Source organism: Stegodyphus dumicola, chromosome X1 (genome assembly GCF_044657685.1).
Source record: "Stegodyphus dumicola isolate Sdum_Otavi_A_Nest chromosome X1, ASM4465768v1".
Classification (NCBI taxonomy): domain Eukaryota; kingdom Metazoa; phylum Arthropoda; class Arachnida; order Araneae; family Eresidae; genus Stegodyphus; species Stegodyphus dumicola.
Window position 1 is genome coordinate 166,453,681 of NC_140780.1, and position 23,490 is coordinate 166,477,170.

The 23,490-nt window shown below is 30.2% G+C and overlaps 1 protein-coding gene across 3 annotated transcripts in view; it reads left to right on the forward strand.

Annotated features, from left to right (window-relative positions):
- Positions 1–23,490, forward strand: part of LOC118203041 (tau-tubulin kinase homolog Asator-like) — a 156,553-nt gene that overhangs the window by 85,063 nt on the left and 48,000 nt on the right. For all 3 annotated transcript variants that reach the window (XM_085807743.1, XM_085807741.1, XM_085807742.1), the window contains one exon: positions 11,899–12,069. In XM_085807743.1, coding sequence (XP_085663869.1) covers positions 11,899–12,069 — 171 coding nt within the window. The remainder of the gene's footprint in view (positions 1–11,898; positions 12,070–23,490) is intronic.

The following is a 23,490-nucleotide window of genomic DNA, read 5'->3' on the forward strand; positions in this document are numbered from 1 at the left end:
TAGCACTAAATATGATCTTTTGGTTTTTGCGTATGATTAACAAAATCTGTTTTTAATGTATGGAAAGAAATATTTGTTAAATTTTTCCTCGTCAACATTGCTTAGTGCATTTAACTTCAGTCTGTAATCATTGCCAAGTGTAATATCAATATAAAAGGTTACCATGCTTTTTGCTATACATTTACTAATATAGAAAAATTATTTAGGCATTCCTGCATGAGTCATTTCTCAAGTTATCATGTGTTAAGTATGCAGTGATGAAAGCAAAATATAATAATGATATGCCAGGTTGATCTCAGGGATTTAAAATATTAGTAGTTTAAAATCAACAATGTTTTTGTGTAGGATGTTTCGGTTTGAGAGGTATGCCAAGCAGATATGAAGCTACGGAGCCGAATTATTGATCACACAAATTTATGATAAAATGACTGTTTCTTCAATAACGAGGTATTTTATTTAGTGAAATGAAATTAAGAATCGGAACTCTCCACATGGTTTTGTTATAAGGGAAAAAAATCAGGTGAGCATGTGTAGAGCATAAAAAAAAAAAAAAAAAAAAAAAAAGAAGGAAGAAGAGAGAGAGAGCTGTTAGTGGCTTTGAGGTCCGGATTTTAGATCATTCATTGGATTATCCAGATCTTGAACTTTCTACTGTATTTCCGGCTTATCAAGGGCTGGTGCTAGATATTTTACCACCTGATGCAATTTTTGCGTGCTCGAAGTTCTGCTACCAAGTGCCTCCCTAAGTTCTAAATTTTTGCTGCCTGTAAATTTCGGTTTCCATTGCTTTCCCTAAATTCTAAAAATTTTGTCTTCCCGTAATTTTGTTGCTTGGTGCTCTAAATTCCAAAAATTTTGTCTTCTATAAATTTGGCAATACAAGCTCTGGCGCCGGTTCTTGGTTTATGTGAAAATAAATCAGTTATTCTTAATTCAAATAGCACTAAATATAATCTTTTGTCCTATGAGTATCATTTAAAAAATCTATTTTTAGCAGATGGAAAGAAATGATTTTTAAATTTTTTGTCATCAACATTTAGTGCATTTAACTTAAATCTAATCTTCACCAAGCATAATGTCAACATAAAAGGTTTCCATACTCTTTCTTATACAATATAAAAAAATTCGTTAGGCATCACTGCATGAGTCATCGCTCAAGTTCTCTGCAGCAAAGATGAATTTTATTGAATTACATTATAATGTTGACCTTGAGCTACCAGCCACTTTTCACTGGCTTTAATGTTTCATGTCAGTATGTTTTGTTTATTTTTTATAATTGATTACCCAGGCAAAAATAAAACCACGAATATGTTTGAAAATGTAGAAGACTATTAATTGAACATGGTATACAAAGTCATTTTTATTCATTTTAATGAGATACCTCCAAGAAACAGTAATGCCTATTGTTCAGTATGACTTAAAACTGATGGTAAAGGTACTGACAATTTATTGTTTTGTCTATCATTTCTATTTAGTTTGTCCAGCATCATTTCCCCATTTGGGCAGCTTTACCAAAATGAAGCAGTAAACAGATAAAATGTGTCAGTGTCTCAAACCATTATTAGGGCTGAAAATGGTATCTTTAGCTTTGTTTAAAACAAAAATGCCACAACTTTGGCAATTTACCATAAATTTTCTGGAAAACCTTTTCAGTTGACACTTCTTGAATGCTTTGTCTTAACTTAATTGCAACTGATTATTATCTTGAATTTAACAGTATATAAAATAAATTGTGTCTCGTTGAAGAACGGGCACAGATTGATACTTATGGTTGTGCCTGAGCTTTGTGCATCTTTATTCACCAGGGGCTGGGTGAGTAAAGCTTCATTACCAGTACTTTCTTTCTAGGAGAAATAGTTTTGGGTAGAATGAGCTGGCTGCACATATTTCCATTGTATTTTTTTCTCCACCTGCGTTGCAAATATCTTGAATTTTCCTTAAAAAAATATTTGTTAAACTCTTTCCAAGTATTCATATGCTAAATTATAATTAATTACATGTGCATTTTTTCTGATGTAGAATGTTTGAAAAAGGATGCTACAGGTTTTATTTCTTAAACTATCAATCCTAGATATTTACTTTCACTTACAGAGTTTCTCAAAATTGTAGAGTTATGATTATTAATATATGTGATATTTCATTAAGGAAAATCAGGTTTCATATGGTGACAAAATTATTTCTTACTATACAAAAATATTGTGCATGTTATCTGATAGATAAAAGATAAATTTGCCAATGACAGGTTTTTCTACTTGTACTCTTTGTGTAAGTTAATATGGTTGTGAGTCAGTTGCTCCCCCTTGTACAGTAGATCATACAGAGGCTGGTTGTGGCAGTATTATGCTTTGGGGGATGTTCTTATAACCAGCTTGGGACCCGTAGTTGTGGTGTGTGGATCAGTAGGATCTTTACATTGAATCTGTCTTCCCAGCTGCAAATGGAATATTTCAATAGGACAATGCCCCATGTTACAAGGTTTGAATTGTATATTGGAGTAGTTTGAGGAGCATAAGGATGAATTTCAATTAACCCTCTCAGCGTTACGAACGGATTTTTCTGTATTGAAAGATGGCTTTCCAAAGTGTCACACACGGATTATTTTGCCAACTTTTGATGAATCCGAAAGTGTTTCAAACGATTTTTCCTGCCTTACATTTTCCGTCTCAAAATCATTGAGGACGGAATATTCTGTACTGTCGTCCCCTTCGACCTCCTGTCGCGCTTAATTGGCAGTGGGGAAACAGCAATCGTTAGAGAAAGATGTTACAGTGGGAGGGTCATAAATAAAAACATCAAATCCAGCTGTACCATCTGCTGACCTGAGGGCGATTTTCGTGCCGAAACTGGAAAACACTGAAAAGCCTTCAACGCAAACCTTTTTATGTATGTGAAAAATTTGCGAAGCAAAATTTCTTCTGCAAAAGTTAATGTAATTTGCATGGAACACATGAATAACTTTTAGAGAATTCAGCATTACCTAATTTACAAATAATTTCTTTTAGCATAGAATAAGTACTTAAACAGGTATCTAACAATGACTGTAAAAACCGAGAAATTTGATATAATTTTTGTTTTAGCTGTGCGCATTGATTAAAAATATTGTATTTTTTAAAACTATTATAACAGTTCACAAAAAAGAGTTACTTCAATATATATTTTGAATAATTGTTCTGAAATAAAAATGAGATTTTTGAAAGAGTTCAAATTTTGTCATTCCGTTTTAAACTAATGTGTCATTTATATGTTTGTATCGAAATTCATTTAGTTGTGTGAATGCGAAGTATGGACATTTTATTATTGAAATATGTGGACAAGGTGCGTTTCCTTAAAGAAAAATTCGTTTGACTCTTCTGATTTCTTGTTTAAAACGAACTACTGATAAACTTCCTTGGCATGATATGAAAATCATTCGCAAATAATATCGTATTTGATTAAATCGCTTTTTGGCATTGATAAAATAAAGTACTGAAAGTACATGAAATCATATGACGCATTTTTTACCCTAAGCAAATTACTTTCGTTTTACTGAAAGTGTTATCGAATGAAAGGGTTTGGACGATATTTGATTATGAATATTTTACTGTTATGAAAATGTGTTTATTTCCAAATTTCGAAACAGTTGGGACGTAAAATTCTCAGCAGGTAAGAGTAAATAATTATGAAAAATAGTTGTTAGTAGAAAAGAAATGTAAATAGCTTTTTATAAAATCGTCGCAAGTATTATATGAAGGTGGAAAACATATGATGGTGATCTGAGTGATGCAAAAAATTTCGAAAAAGGAAATAAGAATTTCCGATTATTTGTCTATATCAAGATTTGAAATGACACAATTAGATGCTCAGGTAAAGGTAGACAACTTTCATGGAAGACTTTGGATGGGAAAACAATTTGTTATTTACGACTACGGTTAATTAAAACAAAGGAGGGCTATCTCTGTATGGAGAGGGATGCCTTCTTGGAAGACTTTTTAAAGAAAACTGGCTCATATTTACGTTACAAGTGGAAAAACTCAATTCCAGATCAAATTACTAGTGTTCAGTGATGTTACTGCTCGGTCGCTAGTGGACATTATTTATGGCTAAGGACTGATGAGTTATGTTAAATTAGTTACTGATTACCCTTTGTTTTTAAATTCATTAGTTAATATTTATGATTGGGGTTTTACTAAAAAGGCCAATTATATGCATGTATTTCTTGAAATCAGTTTTCATATCTTATTAAAATTTTATGTGCAGATTTTATGGCATCCTTCCTTCACGTCCACTCAAATAATTTCACAGCCTAAGAACAAAATAGAATTATTTAAAATTTAATATCTATGCTTCGTTTGAGATATTTCTCTTTAGTTTGGTTTACTTGAAAAGCGCTCGAAGGCTATCTGCCAAAGTAGGGAGGCCTTCATGGAGAACTGTCTAAGAGAAAATGGCTTCTATACATGTTACGCAATGGAAAAATCATGAAAACGTCCATGCAGCCAGCCCGTTCGCTGGGATTCGAACCGAACTACCCGTGTTCAGCAATTTTACTGCTTGGCCATTGGTGGGCATATCATCTTTTGAGATAATTATCATAATATTATATGTTTTAATAGGCATCAATAACAATCAGTGCTTACTGTTGTGATTTAAATTTCCAGTGATGTTAATCTCGTAATTAATACTCTTCGCTCTGTGCCTAAGAGCAGTAAAGCTTCAACTGAGGACTTTTAAAGCGAAACTGGCTCATATTTCTGTAATTAATACAAATGTGGTAATATTATTCTTGTCACTGTCAATGACACCAATCATACGATTTGGTATTCACTTTCGGAGCAAAAATACATTGAGAAAGAAATCAATTTGGGGACAATTAAAAAAGAATTGATGAAATAAGTATTATAAAAAAGCAAAATTCTTTTATATCTGGGTCATTTGCTACCATTTACTTTGTGTTTTAATATCTTTTCATATTTTATTTCAGTATTGCTTTATTAATTCTTAAATATTTTGTAAAATGCGAAAAATTTGTGAAATTCATATTTTCTTTCAATTCTAAATATAGTTTTCTTTCCCAGTTCTAAAAATGTATTCTTGATATTATAGAATAACAAAAGGATATAGTATTCACTAAATCAGTGTGCAATTATTGTTAATTAAAATGCATTTTGGTAGTAGATTCCTGATAGTTGTAATGTACACATGCTTCAAAAAGATTGCACGACTAAACAATATTTTCACCGTTCCGGGCAGAACCATTGTTCCAATTTCAAATAAATAAATAAAAATAAAATAGGCTTCAGCACAGCGACAGTTTTTTGACTCATTTTATTACAAATGTGTGAAGCAAATTTCTTTTCGTTCTGCAAAAGAAATAAATATGTCGATGAATAATATGTTTTTCAGTGTGCTATTAGAATAAGAAATCTATACTCGTCTGACGCAGATTAACTGATATATAATTTTAATCAAAATTTTGCAGGAGAGATTTTAAATATTACTTTCAAGCACTAACTACACAGAAGTTGCATTTTTAAGTTTTTAAACGCAGTTTTCGATCGTTTCAGCATCTTTTATAAGTGCTAGGAACTGTCTTATTTCTCTAAATTTTCTTTAGCAAGGTAAGAAACAACACATTCAATGGCACTTTTTTCACACAATCGCTTTGCAGACACTTAAATTTCACACGTCTCTCATGCATTCGTAGACGAAATAGTCCATAACTGAAAAACCTAATTTTATTCAGTTAATTTCTTACATTAAAATCATAACCACTTGTACTCTTTTTAAGATGTTCTCGGATAAATAGGCATTATTCTAAAATATAAATGATAAAATCATTTGAAATATAATTTTTCCTTCTCAAATCAAAACAAAATTTATTTCGCCAAAATATAATCGAAAATAATTTTAGAGCTATGAAAAAATTCAAGAAGATGTATAAATATTTTAAAATTCATTCAGTTGTGTAAGAAAGTAAATAACGGCAGCACAACATTATAATGCATCATCAGAATATCAGCTGAGAGCTGTAAAAAAAGTTTCATTCCTACTAAATGGTTTATATAACTCTCCTTTTATAAAAGCTCGAAAAAGAGAACATATATATATCATGTGCATTTGGTGAATTGACGTATTAAAGGCATTGCTATATATAATATAAATATTTGCTTGTTATTTTATGAAATAACAAGCAAGCCCACAAACAAGCAAGTCTGGAGCCCATTCAAATACCCTGTAGAATTTTAACAAATTATTTTATAGGATACAAATATGCACATGCTTTTTATGAAATATGCAAACCTCATACAAATAAAATTCTGTTTTATTAAAATTAACGATTATGAAATTTATTTTAGTATAAATATATTACTCTACATAAAGAAACCTGCAGGCATCTTTACTCCCATTATTTTTCTATTATTATCATCGCAAAAAAAAAAAAAAAAAATCCTTTATAATAAGCTAATTAGATTAGTTTAAAAATACGACCTGTGAAACTTTTTATTCTCCTTGCTTCAGTTTTTCTTATGACAGTTACGCACTTTCTTTGACTTGTTTATATAAAATCCATTTATTTTAAATACTTTTCTAAAACATTTTATAAGAAATAAGAAAATAATGCTAGCGCAAAATATTTGGTTGAAAAGTTATATAAAACTGGGTTCAGTACCCAAAACAATAAATAAAAAATGAAAACAGATTTTATATTAGTCCAAACGGGCATTTTTTTCATTTAATGGGAATAATTCATTTAATAAATTATTCCCATTAAATTAAGGCATTGAAAATGAATAAATTACGCATTTTGTTTTGTAAAAAAAAAAGTATCTTGTTGAATTTTAGTTTACATACATGTTTCGAGAGCATTTGGGTTAACGTCACTTTGGGCTAAAAATATTTAGAAACAGCATATCATTAGAATTTCCGATTCGCAGGCTGTAGACAAAAATGTTTTATTCCTTACAGTGTTGCCATTGCTCGCTTTGAAACTGTTGAGTTTTTTAATCAAAAATTCGTCAGCGTTTTACAGAATATGAAATAGACAATAAAAACATATTCCAAATTCTAAATTCAGGCTTCCAAGTGTCCTTGTTCGCGTGGAGGACTATGTGATCCAAAATGTGATGACTCTAGGTAACGTTGTTCATCCACAATGTGAAAAACATACATACGTTCATGTAGATTCTCATTATTTAGTTTCTTTAAATAAATACGGGGCAATAATATTTGGTGGCAACAGTTTGAAAAGTGATTCGGGTATATAAAGTGATTCGACGCAAAATGCCGTTCCGAAACTAATAGCCCTTCTGTACCAACACTCATTTGGATTTTAAAAAGGAATTATAAAATTAAAAACATTAAAATAAAATCCAGAAGCTTTCAGATTTTATATTACGCCCAAAGGACTTTTTTTGACGCTTTGTGTGTTACCTTTATTTATTAAATACCATGTTCTTCGCAATTAAAGCACATAAATTCCAATTCAACAGCAATATCATAAAATATTTAAAAACAAAATATATTTAGAATTTCCGATAAACAGTCTCTCACCCTGGGGATAAAAACATTTTATTCATTACAGTGTTACCACTGCTCGCTTTGAAACTGTTAGTTTCCTAATCAAAGATTCGTCAAAGTTTTACAAAATATGAAAGAGATAATTAAACAAATTCGAACTTAAAAATTCCAGTTTTCAATGTGCATATTCGAGTGGAGGATTATGTTATTCTTAATTTGATGGCTCTAGGTACTGTATTTTTAATAATGCAAAACATATATTCATGAAGATTCTTAATTATTTAATTTCTTTAAATATAATACAGAATGATAATATTTGGTGGAAACAATTTAAAAGTTGATTCGCCGTTTATAGAATCCACTGTAAAATACCGTTTTGAGACTAGTAGCCCATCTATTCTAGCTCCCCTTTAGGGTTATATATATATATATATATAATTATAAAATCCGTTCTTAAATTTTGTATATATTATGCACATATTTATTATAAAATTGAAGCATTTTGCAGAAGATTTTCCTACAAAATTGTACTCACAGAAATGCGTTCGTACATTCGGTTGAACGTCTTTCTCTTACGATACTGAGGAAAGTTTAGCCTCTATTTCTGAAAACAGATCGAGTATTTTCAAATAGGGTGCATGTTGAAAAGAAGCGGTGATGTAAAATGACTAGAAGAAAGAATAGGGCATGCGTTGAAAATTGGGGGAGAGACGATAAGAATGAAAGGCAATGTGCATTGTCATTCTACATATTATATATGGCACCTTTGATGAAAAAGACTTCTTTTCAGCTATCCAGGAGAGTCAGTACGCCCTGGACATATATGACTATCTGTTCATATAACTTGGCTCACATGTAAAATTTAGAACAACGCGAAAGAAAATTCTAACGTGCAGTTTACATTAAAATTTTTCCAATATCGATATTACATGGTAATTGCATTAAAATTAGCTAACTACAGAACACAAGAAATATAGTAAGAGTAGAATTCTCTTATTGCGGGTGTCGAGTTTAGTACTGTATGCGAATAAAATTTTTGAATTGGTTTTGTCTAGTTGAACCTTGCTAATAGCAGAATGATAAAACACTTGCCGATAGTTTGATTTAGGTTCGAACACAGGTGAATGGGATGACTGCATTAGAGGTGTTTTGTGAAAAGTCAGTTTGCCTTAGAAAGCCCTTCACTATGGCAGCCCTGGTATGTTTGCAATAAGTAGCTCTCCTATGTTCTGCAATATCCAAATAGAATAAACTATTTTTATTGAAAATGAATAAATTATGCATTTTGTTTTGTAAAAAAAAAGTATCATGTTGAATTTTAGTTTTTTAGAGGAAAGAGGGTAAAAAATATTATATATTTATTTCTAACTGAGCCAGCCAGCCATGTGAACAAAACTTAATTTTGCTTCTTTTAGTTGAAGTAAAAATATATTGTGCATTTTGGTGAATAAAAAGGTTTTACACTTCAGTTTTGCCTTAGAATGTCTGTTTTGTATTTTGCTTTACGGAAATTAAAATCTTTAATTTTTTTGTTGCAAACCCTATATGGGAAAAACATACTCTGTATAAAAAAATAGCATCACATATGTACATAATAATAAATAAATATGAGCCTATAGGAAGCAAACCTGTTGCCAAGACTTTCTTAAATATTCAGATAGATTGTGATGATATTATCCCTCGTATTCGTTGAAATTAGTTGAATTTCTGTTACAAAGATTACTTCTACTTCAATGCATGTTTTATATAATTTCTAATATTCGCACTCTGAGGATGTATATTCTTGAACACATAAATATTCTTGAGAAAACCTAACTGAAAGAAGATGAATCTAATTATGATCATGTCTACACAATTTTATTTTAAAATTCGTTATCATTTGCATTTTTTGAGCACAAACATAATTGTTTTCTTTTCATATTTCAAAACTTTCACCATTTATACTCTTTAAAAGTAACTGCATATTATTATACTGAAAAATGAAATTTAAGAATGTATAGAATTCTGGAAATCTTAGTTCATTATATCAAAAACCAAATCATAAATATAAATATTTATAAAAGTTTATGTTTCTGAATTAGGTAACTACACTGAAAGTAATACCGATAATTTCAATGAAGCGCATCAAGAGCGTTGGCCCATCAGCGAACGAACAATAACGTCTCTGAGACTGATAATTCGGCTGAGAATTCGAGTTTCGGGGAAAGAGCTCACTGCCTAGGCGTTTTCTTTTTTTTTTTTTTTTCCCACTTGCAACATGTATATGAGACAGTATCCCTCAGAAATTCCTCCACGAAGTCATCCCTACCATTAGGCAGGTAACCTTCGAGTGCTTTGCCATAGTCAAATTAAATAAAATTTAAAAAAATACGTAAGCATTATGAGCATTAGACTAATGTCTCTGTTTAATGCTTTCTATATATAGAGAAAGAGAAAGAATTAAAAGTTATAGAGATTAATAAAACCATAAGAATCAATCTGTCAAAATCCGATGCCTTTTTTCATTAATGCATTTATAATTTTTCAAAGCGACAATTTCTAAGAGCACCTGTTTATTTGCTCTTAGCCCCCCCCCCGCGAAAAAAAAGAAAATATGTAGCGGAATAGTAAAATATACTGATATTTTCTTAGACTTTAAAGAAAACAATATCATTATGGCACAATTAATAAACTCGCGGCTTTCCTTACTCATGGCTATACACAAAAGCAGAAAATTGCTTGACAAAAACTTAGACGTCTGTAATTATGGATTAGCAAATAAACAAGCCTTTTATTTCATGTTTAGTTAATTAGTTCTGTTATTATATCAAGTAAATTGTGAAATATTATTTATATCCGTAGCTTCAAATAAACTCTGCATCAAAAATACCCAAAGTTGCAAATAAAATAAGAAATTTTCCAAGTTAACAAGATATTTTACTTTATTTAAAAAAGTAAACTATCTTGGGAACTATCGAAAATCATATTGTTTTAGTGAGAAAGTATTCCTTTTATCCTAGTAAGCAATCGTATATGAGAAATAAATTCAATAACTAAAGTGAAGGGTATTAGAAACACAAAAATATTTCGATATTACTGCCGTATGCACAATGATTTCCATAAAATTTAAATATATATATATAAACACGCACACACACATGTATACATACATAAAAATGGAGGTTTATGAACGGAAAAAAAATTAAAACATTTATATATTTTTTCTTTTAAAGTCTTGATTTTCAAGTTTCCTCAAAATTTTCATATGATAACAAAATCCATAGCATAAAGCGAACAGTTACTGTTACAAGGTCAGATCGCTTTCAAAGCATTCTACTTCTTGAAAACTCCCGAAGGGCAAAGTTCTGACAGTGATTGATACTTTTAGAGCCGACACTAACGAGTTCATCTGGATGATTCTCCGCAGGTGTAGGGGGGTAAAGAAAACTGCTTAACGCTTTCGGTGGATACAGTGACAGAAAGCTTCCACGCTTTTGAAAAGCTTTGATGACAAAGCTGCTGACACTTTACAAAACAATACCTTATCTCTTTCAAAACACTCGGAGGGTTAATGTCCTGGCCACCTAACTAGCCAGATCTTAACTCAATAGAACACATTTAGGATGTCATGGAGGGACAGTCAGAGCTCAAGCACTACCATGTCGAAATATCTTGACTTTGCATAACCGCTGCTTAGACATTTGGTCCAGTCATCTACCAAGAACTTGTGGCATCCATGCCAAGGCAAATTGCAGCTGTTTTGCAGGCCAAAGGTCGAGCAACACATTATTGAGTAGGGGTTCATAATGTTTTGGCGTTTCAGTATATTTTACTAATCAGTATTTTTTCTGCATTGAATGTGTGGAAAGTTGGATTTTCTATGTGTGGATCCTATCCAAGTAGTGTTGTGACCATTTTAAAAAAAAATTGATACCTTGTTTTTGGAATCTTATTATTGTAATTGGAAGGTTGTACCTAAGATCAGTTTTTAAGGAAATGCAACTCATAGTCATCTCTCGAACGTCTTTATATTTAGCAGCTTCCATCATTGTTTTAACTGTAATTTAGGTATTCATAGCTAACCATATTTATGTTGTACACTTTATACATCATATAGAGATACTTAAGTAGACATGTGCAGATTTGTAATTAAACCATTAATTTTGATAGATTTGCAATTTAATTATAAGAGACTTATTTAAAAAAAAAATGAGTTACCTTTCTTTTTCTGAAAAAGTTTAAGTTGTTAATTCAGCCATCACTTGCAGTGCAACATATTTCTTACATTTTGGAAAAAGTCATGTTTTTAAACTTTTGAAAACACTAAGTTTACCTTTTATAGTACATGGTAGTGATGAATCTTTTTATTGTTTTTAAAGATTGTAACACTTCAATAATTTTTACCTTTCTCTTATGATTTAGTCAAATTTTGCCTTGGGTGCCTTTCGACATAATAAGCGTAAAGTATATATGTTTGATTTTGGTTTCTCAAAATATTATCGAACAGAGGCCAGAAGGAGCAATGAACCAGGAACTGCATCCGCTTTCGTAGGAACTGTGAAGTATGCCTCAATAAATGCACACCAAAAGAAAGTAAGTATATTTTTCATATTCTAACATAAGTAATAAAATATATGTAAGCTGGTTCTTTGCAATTTGAATTTTAATGAAAAATTGAGTAATAATTTTTTGAAGGAGTTGTAGTATCTGGCAACTCTTTGGTGATCAATAAGGTATGTTTGTGGCATTTGGTCTCTTTTGGGAGGTTATTAAATTTAAGTTAGTTGAATATATGCCGCAAAGGAGCGATGTGCTCGCTTTTTGTGTGTTGTAGAAGAAATGTTCTGCTCCTAGTTAAATTATAGGCTTTAATGTTACTTTAATAAATATTGTTTCGTTTTGCCAAATAGGGCCTTTTTAACTGGGAAGCCATTACAACACACTCTATTATGAGAACAACAACTGAAAGAGCTATGAAAACGGAAGTGGATACACCTCACATTTCAAAGAAGCTCACATTTCTGAGTGGGAATAAGAAGCATAAGAATTATTTAATTCTGAAGTTTGTAAAGTTCTTAGAAAAGAAAAAATGTTCAAAAATGTGAAGAAATAACTTTTTGGTAACTGTTTTATTGGAAAGTGACAAATACCCAGAAAATTAAATTTTTGAAAAATAATGCACCTATAATTGATGTTGAGTAAAAGCATCACCATTTGCAGATAATAGTGCGTGTTAACCTTACGTGACTTTTCTCTCTTCAAAATTTACATGTAATCTTAAATCCCTGTATTGAAGCTTTTCTGCCTAGCATAGGTGTAAGAGGAAAGCCAAATATATAGTAAAACATGGTACATTAATAAAAAGTTTTACGTATTAAAAAAAAAAAAAAAAAAAAAAAAAAACTGTTAAATTTAACGAAAAAGGTAGTTTATTATATGAATTTATTTTAAATTTCATAAACATTAAAAAACATTAGTAAAAAAATTGATGATTTTTGAATAAATTTTGTCAAAATTTTGCAACGAGTAAGTGGTTAATAATTGCATAAAATAGAGGTAATCAGGCTCAGATCCATTCTAGTCCTCCATCTGAGCAATATTCGTTCAATTTGTACAAGGTAAGGTATAAAAGTAATATTAAAATACTAATAGCATCAAATGCCAGTATTATTTATAATGATCTTTCGACTGGAATGTTTTAAAATTTCTTAAAGGGAGGGGAATGCAATAGATGCTACTTCTCTAAAAATACATAATGATAAAAACTTGCCTGAACTGCTGTAAATAGGCAGTTAAAAAAAAGGTAGCAAAGTAGAAGTAGTGGAATCATTTACATCCTCCTCAACCCCCTAAAAAAAATGCTGATGATGCTCATCCACTATAGATATTTGACAAAAAGACAAAAAAAAAAAAATAAAAAAAAAATAAAAAAAAAAATAAAAAATAAAAATAAAAATAAAAAAAATAAAAAAATAATTGCTTATCTGTATAGAAAGTGAAAATGAGTTTTTATAGTTATTCCTTTAATTTTACCCACTAGTGTAATTTTGCGTGGAATGGCTCATCTAGCATCTCCTATGATGGAAGTGGATAGATGAGATTTTGCAGGGCATGCTCGTGAAAATGCCATGTTCCAAGGGACCCTAAATGATTAATTAATTACAGAGACTAATAAACATAATTGGAGTCATAAGATGAGACTTTAAAAGGCTCATATGATGGGGGCGTCCATTTCTTAAATATGCTCTTGATCTGCACACTGTGTTTAACAGCTTTAGATGGATATATGTGATACGTGTTACTATACCATCCAAAATCTGTATTGCTGTAATCCATGTAATACATTGTCTGGTCACTGGTTGTAAGATAGAAAATATTGTTGCATGCTGCAAGTTCTCTGTAAGTAAGCAAGCCAGATGAACAGGACAACTTGAAACTATTTCAGTTTGGGGGGAATAAAAGATTTTACAAGTACGTTAATGGACAATTACTAAGGACGGATCTCAAATTGCAATGTGTCATTACATTAAGCCAGGGGTGGAGGCTAAGTAGGATAAAATATTGTTGCCATACTGTTCGGACATTAGAATGAAGCACATTTATTTAAAAAAATACAGGTTTTGAAACATCCTAATGTAAAAAAGCATTCTTTTGATGCTGTGTAGGGAGAAATTAAAAAATGCATATGAATAAGAGCAAGTGCCTTTGAGAAAAGTGTCAGTGAGGGATAGGTCACAGTAGTTCCCCCCCCCTTTTTTTTTGTTTCCTTGAAAAGGCACAAAAAATTCTTTCAGGTTTGGGGCGTCAAGTTTTTTACCGCGATGGGCAACATGATTTGCAGCTATGCCACTGATATATAGGTACACAAATTTTACAGTAAATTTTCATTTTTTACTATAAGCATACATTTATTACAAGTATACATACATTAAAACCATACCACACTTACTTTTATGCAATTTTAATAATTATTGTAACTGATTAATGTGATACCTGCTGTTGTGTCAATGAACACAAAAGTTTTATATTCAGCTCAGTATTTGAGAGTGCAACTCGTAGTTCTTGGTCAAGGTCTTTTAAGCATGACTGCTTATCATTTTTAATTGACACAAGAGTTGAAAACTTTGCTCACGTGAATATGCTGCCGAAAAATGGAAGTAGTGTTAGGATGGCTTTGTTGGAAATGCAAGGATATTCTTTCTAAACGGAAATCCAGAAAACATCTAATGGAACTTCTGAGAAATGAAGTTTTAATGTCCCGTCATTACTTAATTCTGTAAATTCCTCTTGAATTTGCAGTGGCAGCACTTTCATAGAATTTATTGCATTGCTTGCAAAAAGATTTCGAATCCAATCATATTGTTCCATATTAATAGAATAAAAAAATCATAATCAAATTTCTGCTGAAGCATACTTAATGTTGTTGTGCCAAATCCACAATTAATTGCTTGTTTTCAATTGTGTTGTGGTTGGTCCTTTGGTACATTTCTAAGAATTCTTTTTGCAACTCTTCCTGCTAAAGTTTTTTTTAACCCCTGTAATTTATCAGAGCATGTCAGTATATTTTCATTCTGCGCTTGCATTTTTTTTATTCATTCAAATACTCGAATATATTAGCCATATATGCAAGTTTGGCTATCCCGTAATCATCATCCTAGTGAAGCTCAAACAATCTAGCCAAAACTTTGCCTCAGGATAGTCAACGAACTTCAGTATAAAACAATTATTATTCATATTCAGCTTTCATTTCTGCACAGAATATTCCAAAGATTCACGAATTTAGGACTCGCGATTTAAGTATGCTTACGATTTTAATGCATTCATTCATTGTGTTCAAAAATTCTGCTGCCAAATTCTTGACCATCAATGCTTCTTGATGTATGCAGCAGTGTGTAATTTGTCTTATTGGACTTTTTTGTCTCACATAAGAGATAAAACCTTTTCTACTGCCTGTCATTGCCGCAGTGCCATCCATGCAAATAGCAACACAATTGCTTAAGTGAATATGATATATCTTGAAGAAATCAGCGGTTTCTTGGAAAATTTCTTCACTGGTAATTTGTTCTGGAACCTCTGTACATATCTTGAAGAAATCATCGGTTTCTTGGAAAATTTCTTCACTTGTATTTCGTTCTGAAACCTCCTTACAAAGTAAATAATGTTCTTTAATAAAGGTTCTCGTCAACGAAACGTACAATAGCTATCAGTTGTGCTTTTCTGGATATTTTGTGGATGATAAGCAGTATCACTCTTATGTCAGTTCATTGGCATTTACCCAGGCAGCATGCATTCGTAAATTGCACGAAAAAAATACGTGCAATTTACGAATGGCCTTTCGTATAAAAAACGTTCAAGTTCAACGTAAAAATATCATAAAAAGTTCCAGTGGCAATTACTAAATATTTACGTAAAATTTAGGTATATTTACGCAGAGACTGCTGTTCATTCGCAACTTTTACATATAATATACGTAAATTTCAGGGATTTACGTATACAGTCCAAAGTTGTTAATCCGGACTCGTCGGGACTTCGGCGATTCTGGATTATAGATTATCAGTTTAAATCTGGTAAGACGGCATGCAGAAATTATAAAATTAAAAATATGAAACCGTAATTTATAAAATACAGAACAATTATGATCTAAAGGGTATCAAAATTTACAAAAAAAAAAAAAAAAAAAAAAAAAAAAAAGAGCTTAATATTTATTTGTTTACTTTATTAAAAATTTCTTTCAATGTAAGTTGTTTAAGTTGCTTCATTTTTTTTATGTGATAATACATTCTCTTTAATTCTATAAACAGACATAATTTCTTGTTCAGTTACAAAGTTCCGCTGTTCAAGTCCTATAATTGCTGTGTCGAGAATACCGACTAATTTGTCAATCGAAATGTTTTCGTTTTCAATAACCTCTGTTTCACTTTCTTCGCTATCGGAAGCGAATTATAATGACGAGGAATTTGATTTAAATCATATCAAAGACGGAGTACTTCGAGATGAAATACTACATTTAGTAAGGAATTATAAGCCAAATAAAATAAAAAATCTGCTCTGAAGGTAAGGATAGTGCTGACAGATCAACTTCTAATTCATTGCGCGTCGCGGCGTTAAAGATAAACAAAGTTTAGATAAACAAACGTTAAAGTTTAGATAAACAAAGGATATGCCTTTATCCATTTTTTGCAGCAATTCCACTTTTTGTTTGATGGACTTATTTGACATAATCGAAAGTTCAAGCTTACTTTTATAAAATTGCTCTAACAGTCTGCAAAAAATAATAAGCCGAATCCAGTTCGAAGATTAAGGAACAACGCAATCTGCAACATTAACTGAATTAGATAATTTTAGCTTAACTTATACCGTCCATTATACATTAAACGCGCATTTGTAAACGTATTTTGCGCACACATATTCGCAGCCGTAAAGGTCTTACGCGCATGCGTCTTGACGCATGCGCAGAAAGTTTGTAGCTTTGAGGTCTGGATTATAGATCATTCCGGATTATGGGTGTCCGAATTAACGACTTTTGACTGTATTTTTAGTAAAAATTTACGTATATTTATCGCATATACATAAATCTCAATTTTTTGCTTCACGTATGCGTATATATTTAGTAAAAATTTACGTAAATTTCCCCAATTTTTTACTGTATATAAACGTATATATTAGGTAAAAATTAAGGTAGATATTCCCCGTATTTTACAGTACAAAAACGTATATATTTGGTAAAAATTAACGTATGTATTTCCCGTATTTTACGGTACAAAACGTATATATTTGATAGAAATTAACGTATATATTTCCCGTGTTTTACGGTACAAAAACGTATATATTTGATAGTAATTGACCTAAATCTTCCCTATGTTTTCTTTGCATATGCGAATGACTGGTAAAAATTTAATCCGATGTCCTTTCCACTTTACTGTGTATAAATGCACATTTTTTGGTAAAAAATTTGCATAAATCTCCAATTACCTTTTCACTGCATTTTTTGTAAAATGTACTTATTTTAGTCTCATATTTTTTATATAAATCTATGCAAAAACTTTCTGCATGCTATGATTAAAAGGTAAAATCATTTTTATACCAAATTCTTACATATCTGGCTTTTAGTTATGTACAGCAATATGGGAATACAGTCAAAAGTCGTTAATTCGGACACCCATAATTCGGAAAAGGTAAAATCATCCTGCGCATGCGCCGCGTTGACGCATGCACATAGGCGTTTATGCGTGCGCGCAAGACCTTTACGACTGTGCGTGTGCGCAAGCGCAGAATACGTTTTCACGTGCGCGTTTAATTTATAACGGACGGTATAAGCTAAAATTATCTAATTATCTATTTCAGTTAATGTTGATGTTTGCGTTGTTCCTTAATCTTCGAATTGGATCCGGCTTATTATTTTTTGCAGACTGTAAGAGCAATATTATAAAAGTAAGCTTGAACTTTCGATTATGTCAAATAGAACTTCTGATGCTGGAGCTCCCAAAGGATCTACAAAATGAAAGTATGTTTCGATGTCCATCAAACAAAAAGTGGCATTGCTACAAAAAATGAATAAAGGCATATCCTTTGTTTATCTAACCATTCCGAAATCTGTTTATCAATTTCACGCTGCTCTGCAGGGGGGGGGGACGCCATGGCGCACAATGAATTGGAAGTTGATCTGTCAGCACTATCCTTATCTTCAGGGCAGATGTTTTTATTTTATTCGGCTTATAATTCCTTACTAAATGTAGTATTTCATCTCGATGTACTTAGTCTTTGATATGATTTAAATCAAATTCCTCGTCGTTATAAATATCACGAATACAAATCAAATAGTTTTCTGGTTGCAATTTTCTAATTTCGGCTATGCGTAATGTATGCTTTACGCATGCGTTGAAAGAAATGTTTAATAAAGTAAATAAATAAATATTAAGCTTCTTTTTTTGTAAATTTTGATACCCTTTAGATCATAATTGCTCATTATTTTATAAATTAAGTTTTCATATTTTTAATTTTATAATTTCTGCATGCCATCTTACCAGATTTAAATTGATGATCTATAATCCGGAAAAATCGATAATCCAAAATCGCCGAAGTCCCGACGAGTCCGGATTAAAGACTTTTGACTGTATATATAACTGAAAAATTTAAATGCACTAGTAAATGAAAAAAAAAAAAAAAAAAAAATTCTATTCAAAAATTACGTAACACTTAAAGGCTGAAAATCACTTTTAATATTTCCTTTCAAAGTGACTACAAAATATGCAGTAAATTTCGTAAACATCAATTCTATGTTTTAAATCAATTAATGCTATCGTTCATTTGCATTTTTGTTTACTAGATTCATTTCATAAATTTTAATTTACATTATTACTAAATAACACTTTAAATAAATTATTTACTTTTCCGAAGGACATTTTCTTATGCCATGTAAATGAACGATAGCATTAATTGATTTAAAACATAGAACTCAGGTTTACAAAATTTATTGCATATTTTGTAGTCACTTTGAAATAAAATATTAAAAGTGATTTTCAGCCTTTAAGTGTTACGTAATTTTTGAATAGAAATTAATTTTTTTGCATTTAAATTTTCCAGTTATCTATATTCCATATTGCTGTACATACCTAAAAGTTGGATATGTAAAAATTTGATATCAAATTAACATTTTATCTTTTAATCATAATATGCAGAACATTTTTGCATAGATTTATATAAAAAATACGAGATTAAAATAAGCACATTTTACGAAAAATGCAGTAAATAGGTAATTGGAGATTTATGCAAATTTTTTACCAAAAATGTGCACTTATACACAGTAAAGAGGAGAAGACATCGGACTAAATTTTTACCAAAGTCATTCGTATATGCAAAGAAACCATAGGGAAGATTTAGGTCAATTATTAGCAAATATATAAGTTTTTGTACCGTAAAATACGGGGAATATCTACGTTAATTTCTATCTAAAGTACAATATAGTTAATTACCAAATTCAGTAAACGACTGTAGTACAAAAGAAAACATCGTACGTTTAGATTATTTGAATGAGTGGGCTAAATTTTAAAATTGTTAAATATAGACCAGGAAATTGTAGAAAACTTACCTTTTCCATTAGTTACCAAGTTGACTTTGTTATTTTCCTTGAAGATGAATGTATAATGTCACAAATATTGCATTCATATCTTCAGATAATACACAAATATCTACATATTTATTTGTTAAAATTTAGTTTATCCCAAACATGTTAAAGAAAATATTAATTTGCATGCAAGTTAATTGAGTATATTCTGTTTTAATTACACACATAATTATGATATGTAAAAATTTTACATTTATCAGTCAATCTTGCAATGTATTGTAATCTATTATTGTTGTCTTTCTCAGTTTAAAATCTTATAAATATATTAGATCAGTACTAAAAATTCACCTCTACAAAAGAAATGTTTTATTGAGGCATTTTTAAAAAGTTCTTTTTTACAATGTAACTGTTAATTTCATAAATATGTTCATAAAATGATGCAAATTCAAAATTACCTAAATATGTTCTTTATTTTATCTTATATACCAGATAAAATTTTAAAAAGTTAATTTGTTTAGGAATATTGAAGTTTTTAAATATTTATCTCATGTGACTTTTTCTATAACATCATTATAAATGCATGTTGATGTGGACATACCAATTATTTTTTTTTTATCAAATAGCTTTATGGTATTAAATGATTTAAAAGGAGGCAACTGGACAAAAGAAAGCAATTAGAAGTTAGCTAATTTTTTATTAATTTGTTGTCAAATGCTGTGCATTTTAGATTATGCTCATGTGATGACAATGAGTTATTTAAATTATAAAATTATTATGAACATATCCCACATAAATTAACAAGTATCAAATTTAAAGTTGTTTGAAGTATTGTGAACTGTAATACTTGCAAAAGAAATACACATGAAATTAATTTAAGAATTAGGTTTATTTTACAGGTATTTGAAAACTGCAATTACTGTTAAACAATAAAAACTAACATTAAATCTGAAGAGCATAATTTTTTTCAATAATAAAATTCAACATAGATTTCATTCAGCTTCACCATATTTGTTCTATAGTTCGCTGTCTTTAATATCCTGCTAGATTTTTGTAAAAGTGAATTCTTTGTCACCCAATGTTTTGAGAACAGCTCCTAAACAAGAAAAAGAAAAATTTGTAACAATTTCACACTTCAAATGTTTTCAGTTTTTAAATATAGTTGAAGTATTAAAAGATGCATAAAAGATGCACTGAGTATTTCATATTTAAAAATTTACATTTCAGTAATTAAAAATTTAAGTTCATACTATCACACATTTAAATTTAAAATTTAAGTACATACTATTAAAATTATAGACATTATATACCTTACATAATGTCTATAATTTTAAGTAAAAAATACCTAAAGATTTGTTTAGAACTGCAAGGTTAAGAAAGTCTTTAATGGCTATGTTTGTATTTAAGTACACGAGAAAAAACTTAATTTTGTATTAATTATATTGCATTAGCCTTTTCAATTTTACTCCTACATATAGTAAAGAATATTCGATTTCTTACAGGTAACTTTTTCTTAAATAAAGAGTAAGCAGAAAACTAATCACAACACTATATACATATAACAGAATACTTCATAAACATATACATGTCATTAACATACGTATATGCATTAACAGGCTATTTTACACATTTCAATAAACCAGAAACCAATACACAATCAAAAGTATTATCAGTAAATTCCTCCAAAATCAGAACACAAATCTTTAATTATGATAACAATGGCATCTCAGTTTGCAATATAAAATATTTCAAGTCTGCATTCATGTGCATTCTAAGCAAACAGAAAGCTGAATAACAATAAAATTATAAATACCATAAAAAAGTTAAAAGCCACGTAGAATGATAGCAAGACTAAATGAAGTCTTCCTTCAAAAATCAATTAAAATTCAAAAATTTGCCTCTCTGTTTAACATCTCAAAATAGGGTTACTGCTTTCACTAACTAAATTTCTTGTCTTGGCAAAATAAAAATCGTCACTTCTGTTGCAGGAAATATTTGCTGCAAACTTTGTATGAAAAAATTTAACTGCGGCTTGAATATTTTCTTTATTAAATAATTGAAAAATTCCCACATAATATTAATTTATGATCCACATGAAGCTTTTTACCTCTACCATATCATGCAGCTATTTTAAAATATATACTCTCATATAAAAAGCCACAGAATTTTTTTACCAATATTAATATAGTATAAATCATTAATAAATCTTCTAAAAACAGCCCAAAAATTTCTGAATTTGATACCCAAAACATAATTCTACGTAACTTAATGTATGCATTTGCTTGCACATACTTAAAATGAATTATACACACAAAAACTTAACATATTAACTTTAATAAATTCTTAATTAGCAGGATGACTCAATTAAGGCAAAATATGAAAGAAATCTACCTGATGGAATAGTTGTAAAAGATGTATTTAAAAAAAGCTAATACTGTTTACCTTACACATGGCAGAAATTGAGTAAACTGTATGCAGCTGGATTATTTATTAGGAATAGAAGTTAGATCAAAGTATCACTTCTGGAAGGCTTTAACCATTTGGGTGCAAAGAAGCATCTCAATTTAAAAAAGCTAATAGAATTTTATAACTTTTACAATCTAGTACAAATATTAGACACATAAACAACACTAAATGCCATTATTTACTTGCATATTTTCCTTCTTTGTGTACTTTACTCCTTAATTTTTCAGGATATATGATTTAGAAACAGAGTTATGGTAAAAATGTATATTGGTAAAAAAAAAAAAAAAAAATTGCTGAAACTGATAAGTCCTTTGAATTATATACTATAGTGCAAAGAGGGATGGAATATGTGACTAAATATGATAAATCAGATTACAATAACATTAAACAAATAACATGAAAAACTGAAAAAAGAAATTTTATTTGAAATTATTTTTTAATTCATGGAAAGACAGATAGTATTTCCAACTTATTAAATTCAATTATATCTTACTTTTGTCAAACCAATATTGGTACTTTTCCATTTTGTCATGCAAGCGATAAAGTCGCCCAAAATGGTACAACCGATGCCAAACAGAATATCCTCGCTGGTAACCTTTTACGTTTCATTTTCAAAACATGTTGCAGCTATTTCTATCAGACTGAATGTTTCTTTCAATACTGGGATACAATTACATAGAATTTTTACCAGATAGTTCAATTTTATGTCCTAAGACCATTCGCGGCAATTAAATCAATTAGGATGCAATCACACGCTCACCCGAAAATATAGAAAAAGCAAAATCAAGGGTTAAATTCATAAATTCTAATGAGAATGCACTAGTGAAGTAAAGCACTGTGGTTTTACATAATTTCTGAGTAAGCTATTCATACGAAATGAAATAATTCTTGCATTTAAACTTTTATTCCAAATTAAGATTTAACTTGAAATTAATGTAGATAATTACTGAGAATTAGCGTAGTTTAACATGAGATGAGACCACTTGGGGTCACGCGATATGAAACAACGAATCAGAATGTTGCACCATGAAAGCATAGAAAATTCTTAAATTAATCTCTTTTTACAAATACCAATTAATGCCTTTCTATAAATTCAGCCTTTTTCATACGTATAAATTTTGTAAAAGTAACGTGCAAAAAGTACTATATGCTTATTTCACCAAAATTATACGTATATTTTTGGAGATGTGCTGCTTTGGATGAAGATCATCAATAAAATCTTTGCTTGCTATAAAATTCGCATCTGTCAAATCCTCAGGATCATTTATCAGTGCTGTCGTGTGATAAAGAGGCAAGGAAATGAAAATTAGCATGCTCACACCTCTTCTTACTTTATTCTGCACTTGTTCCAATTTTCCACATTTTGCTTCCTTTCATTTTGTAATTGCTATGCGTGGTAGTGTTGTCTGTCTGTAGCAATTATTCAACACTATAAAATAAAGAGCTAAAGTAATTCAAGGAGAGCACAGAGATAAATTAAAATTTCT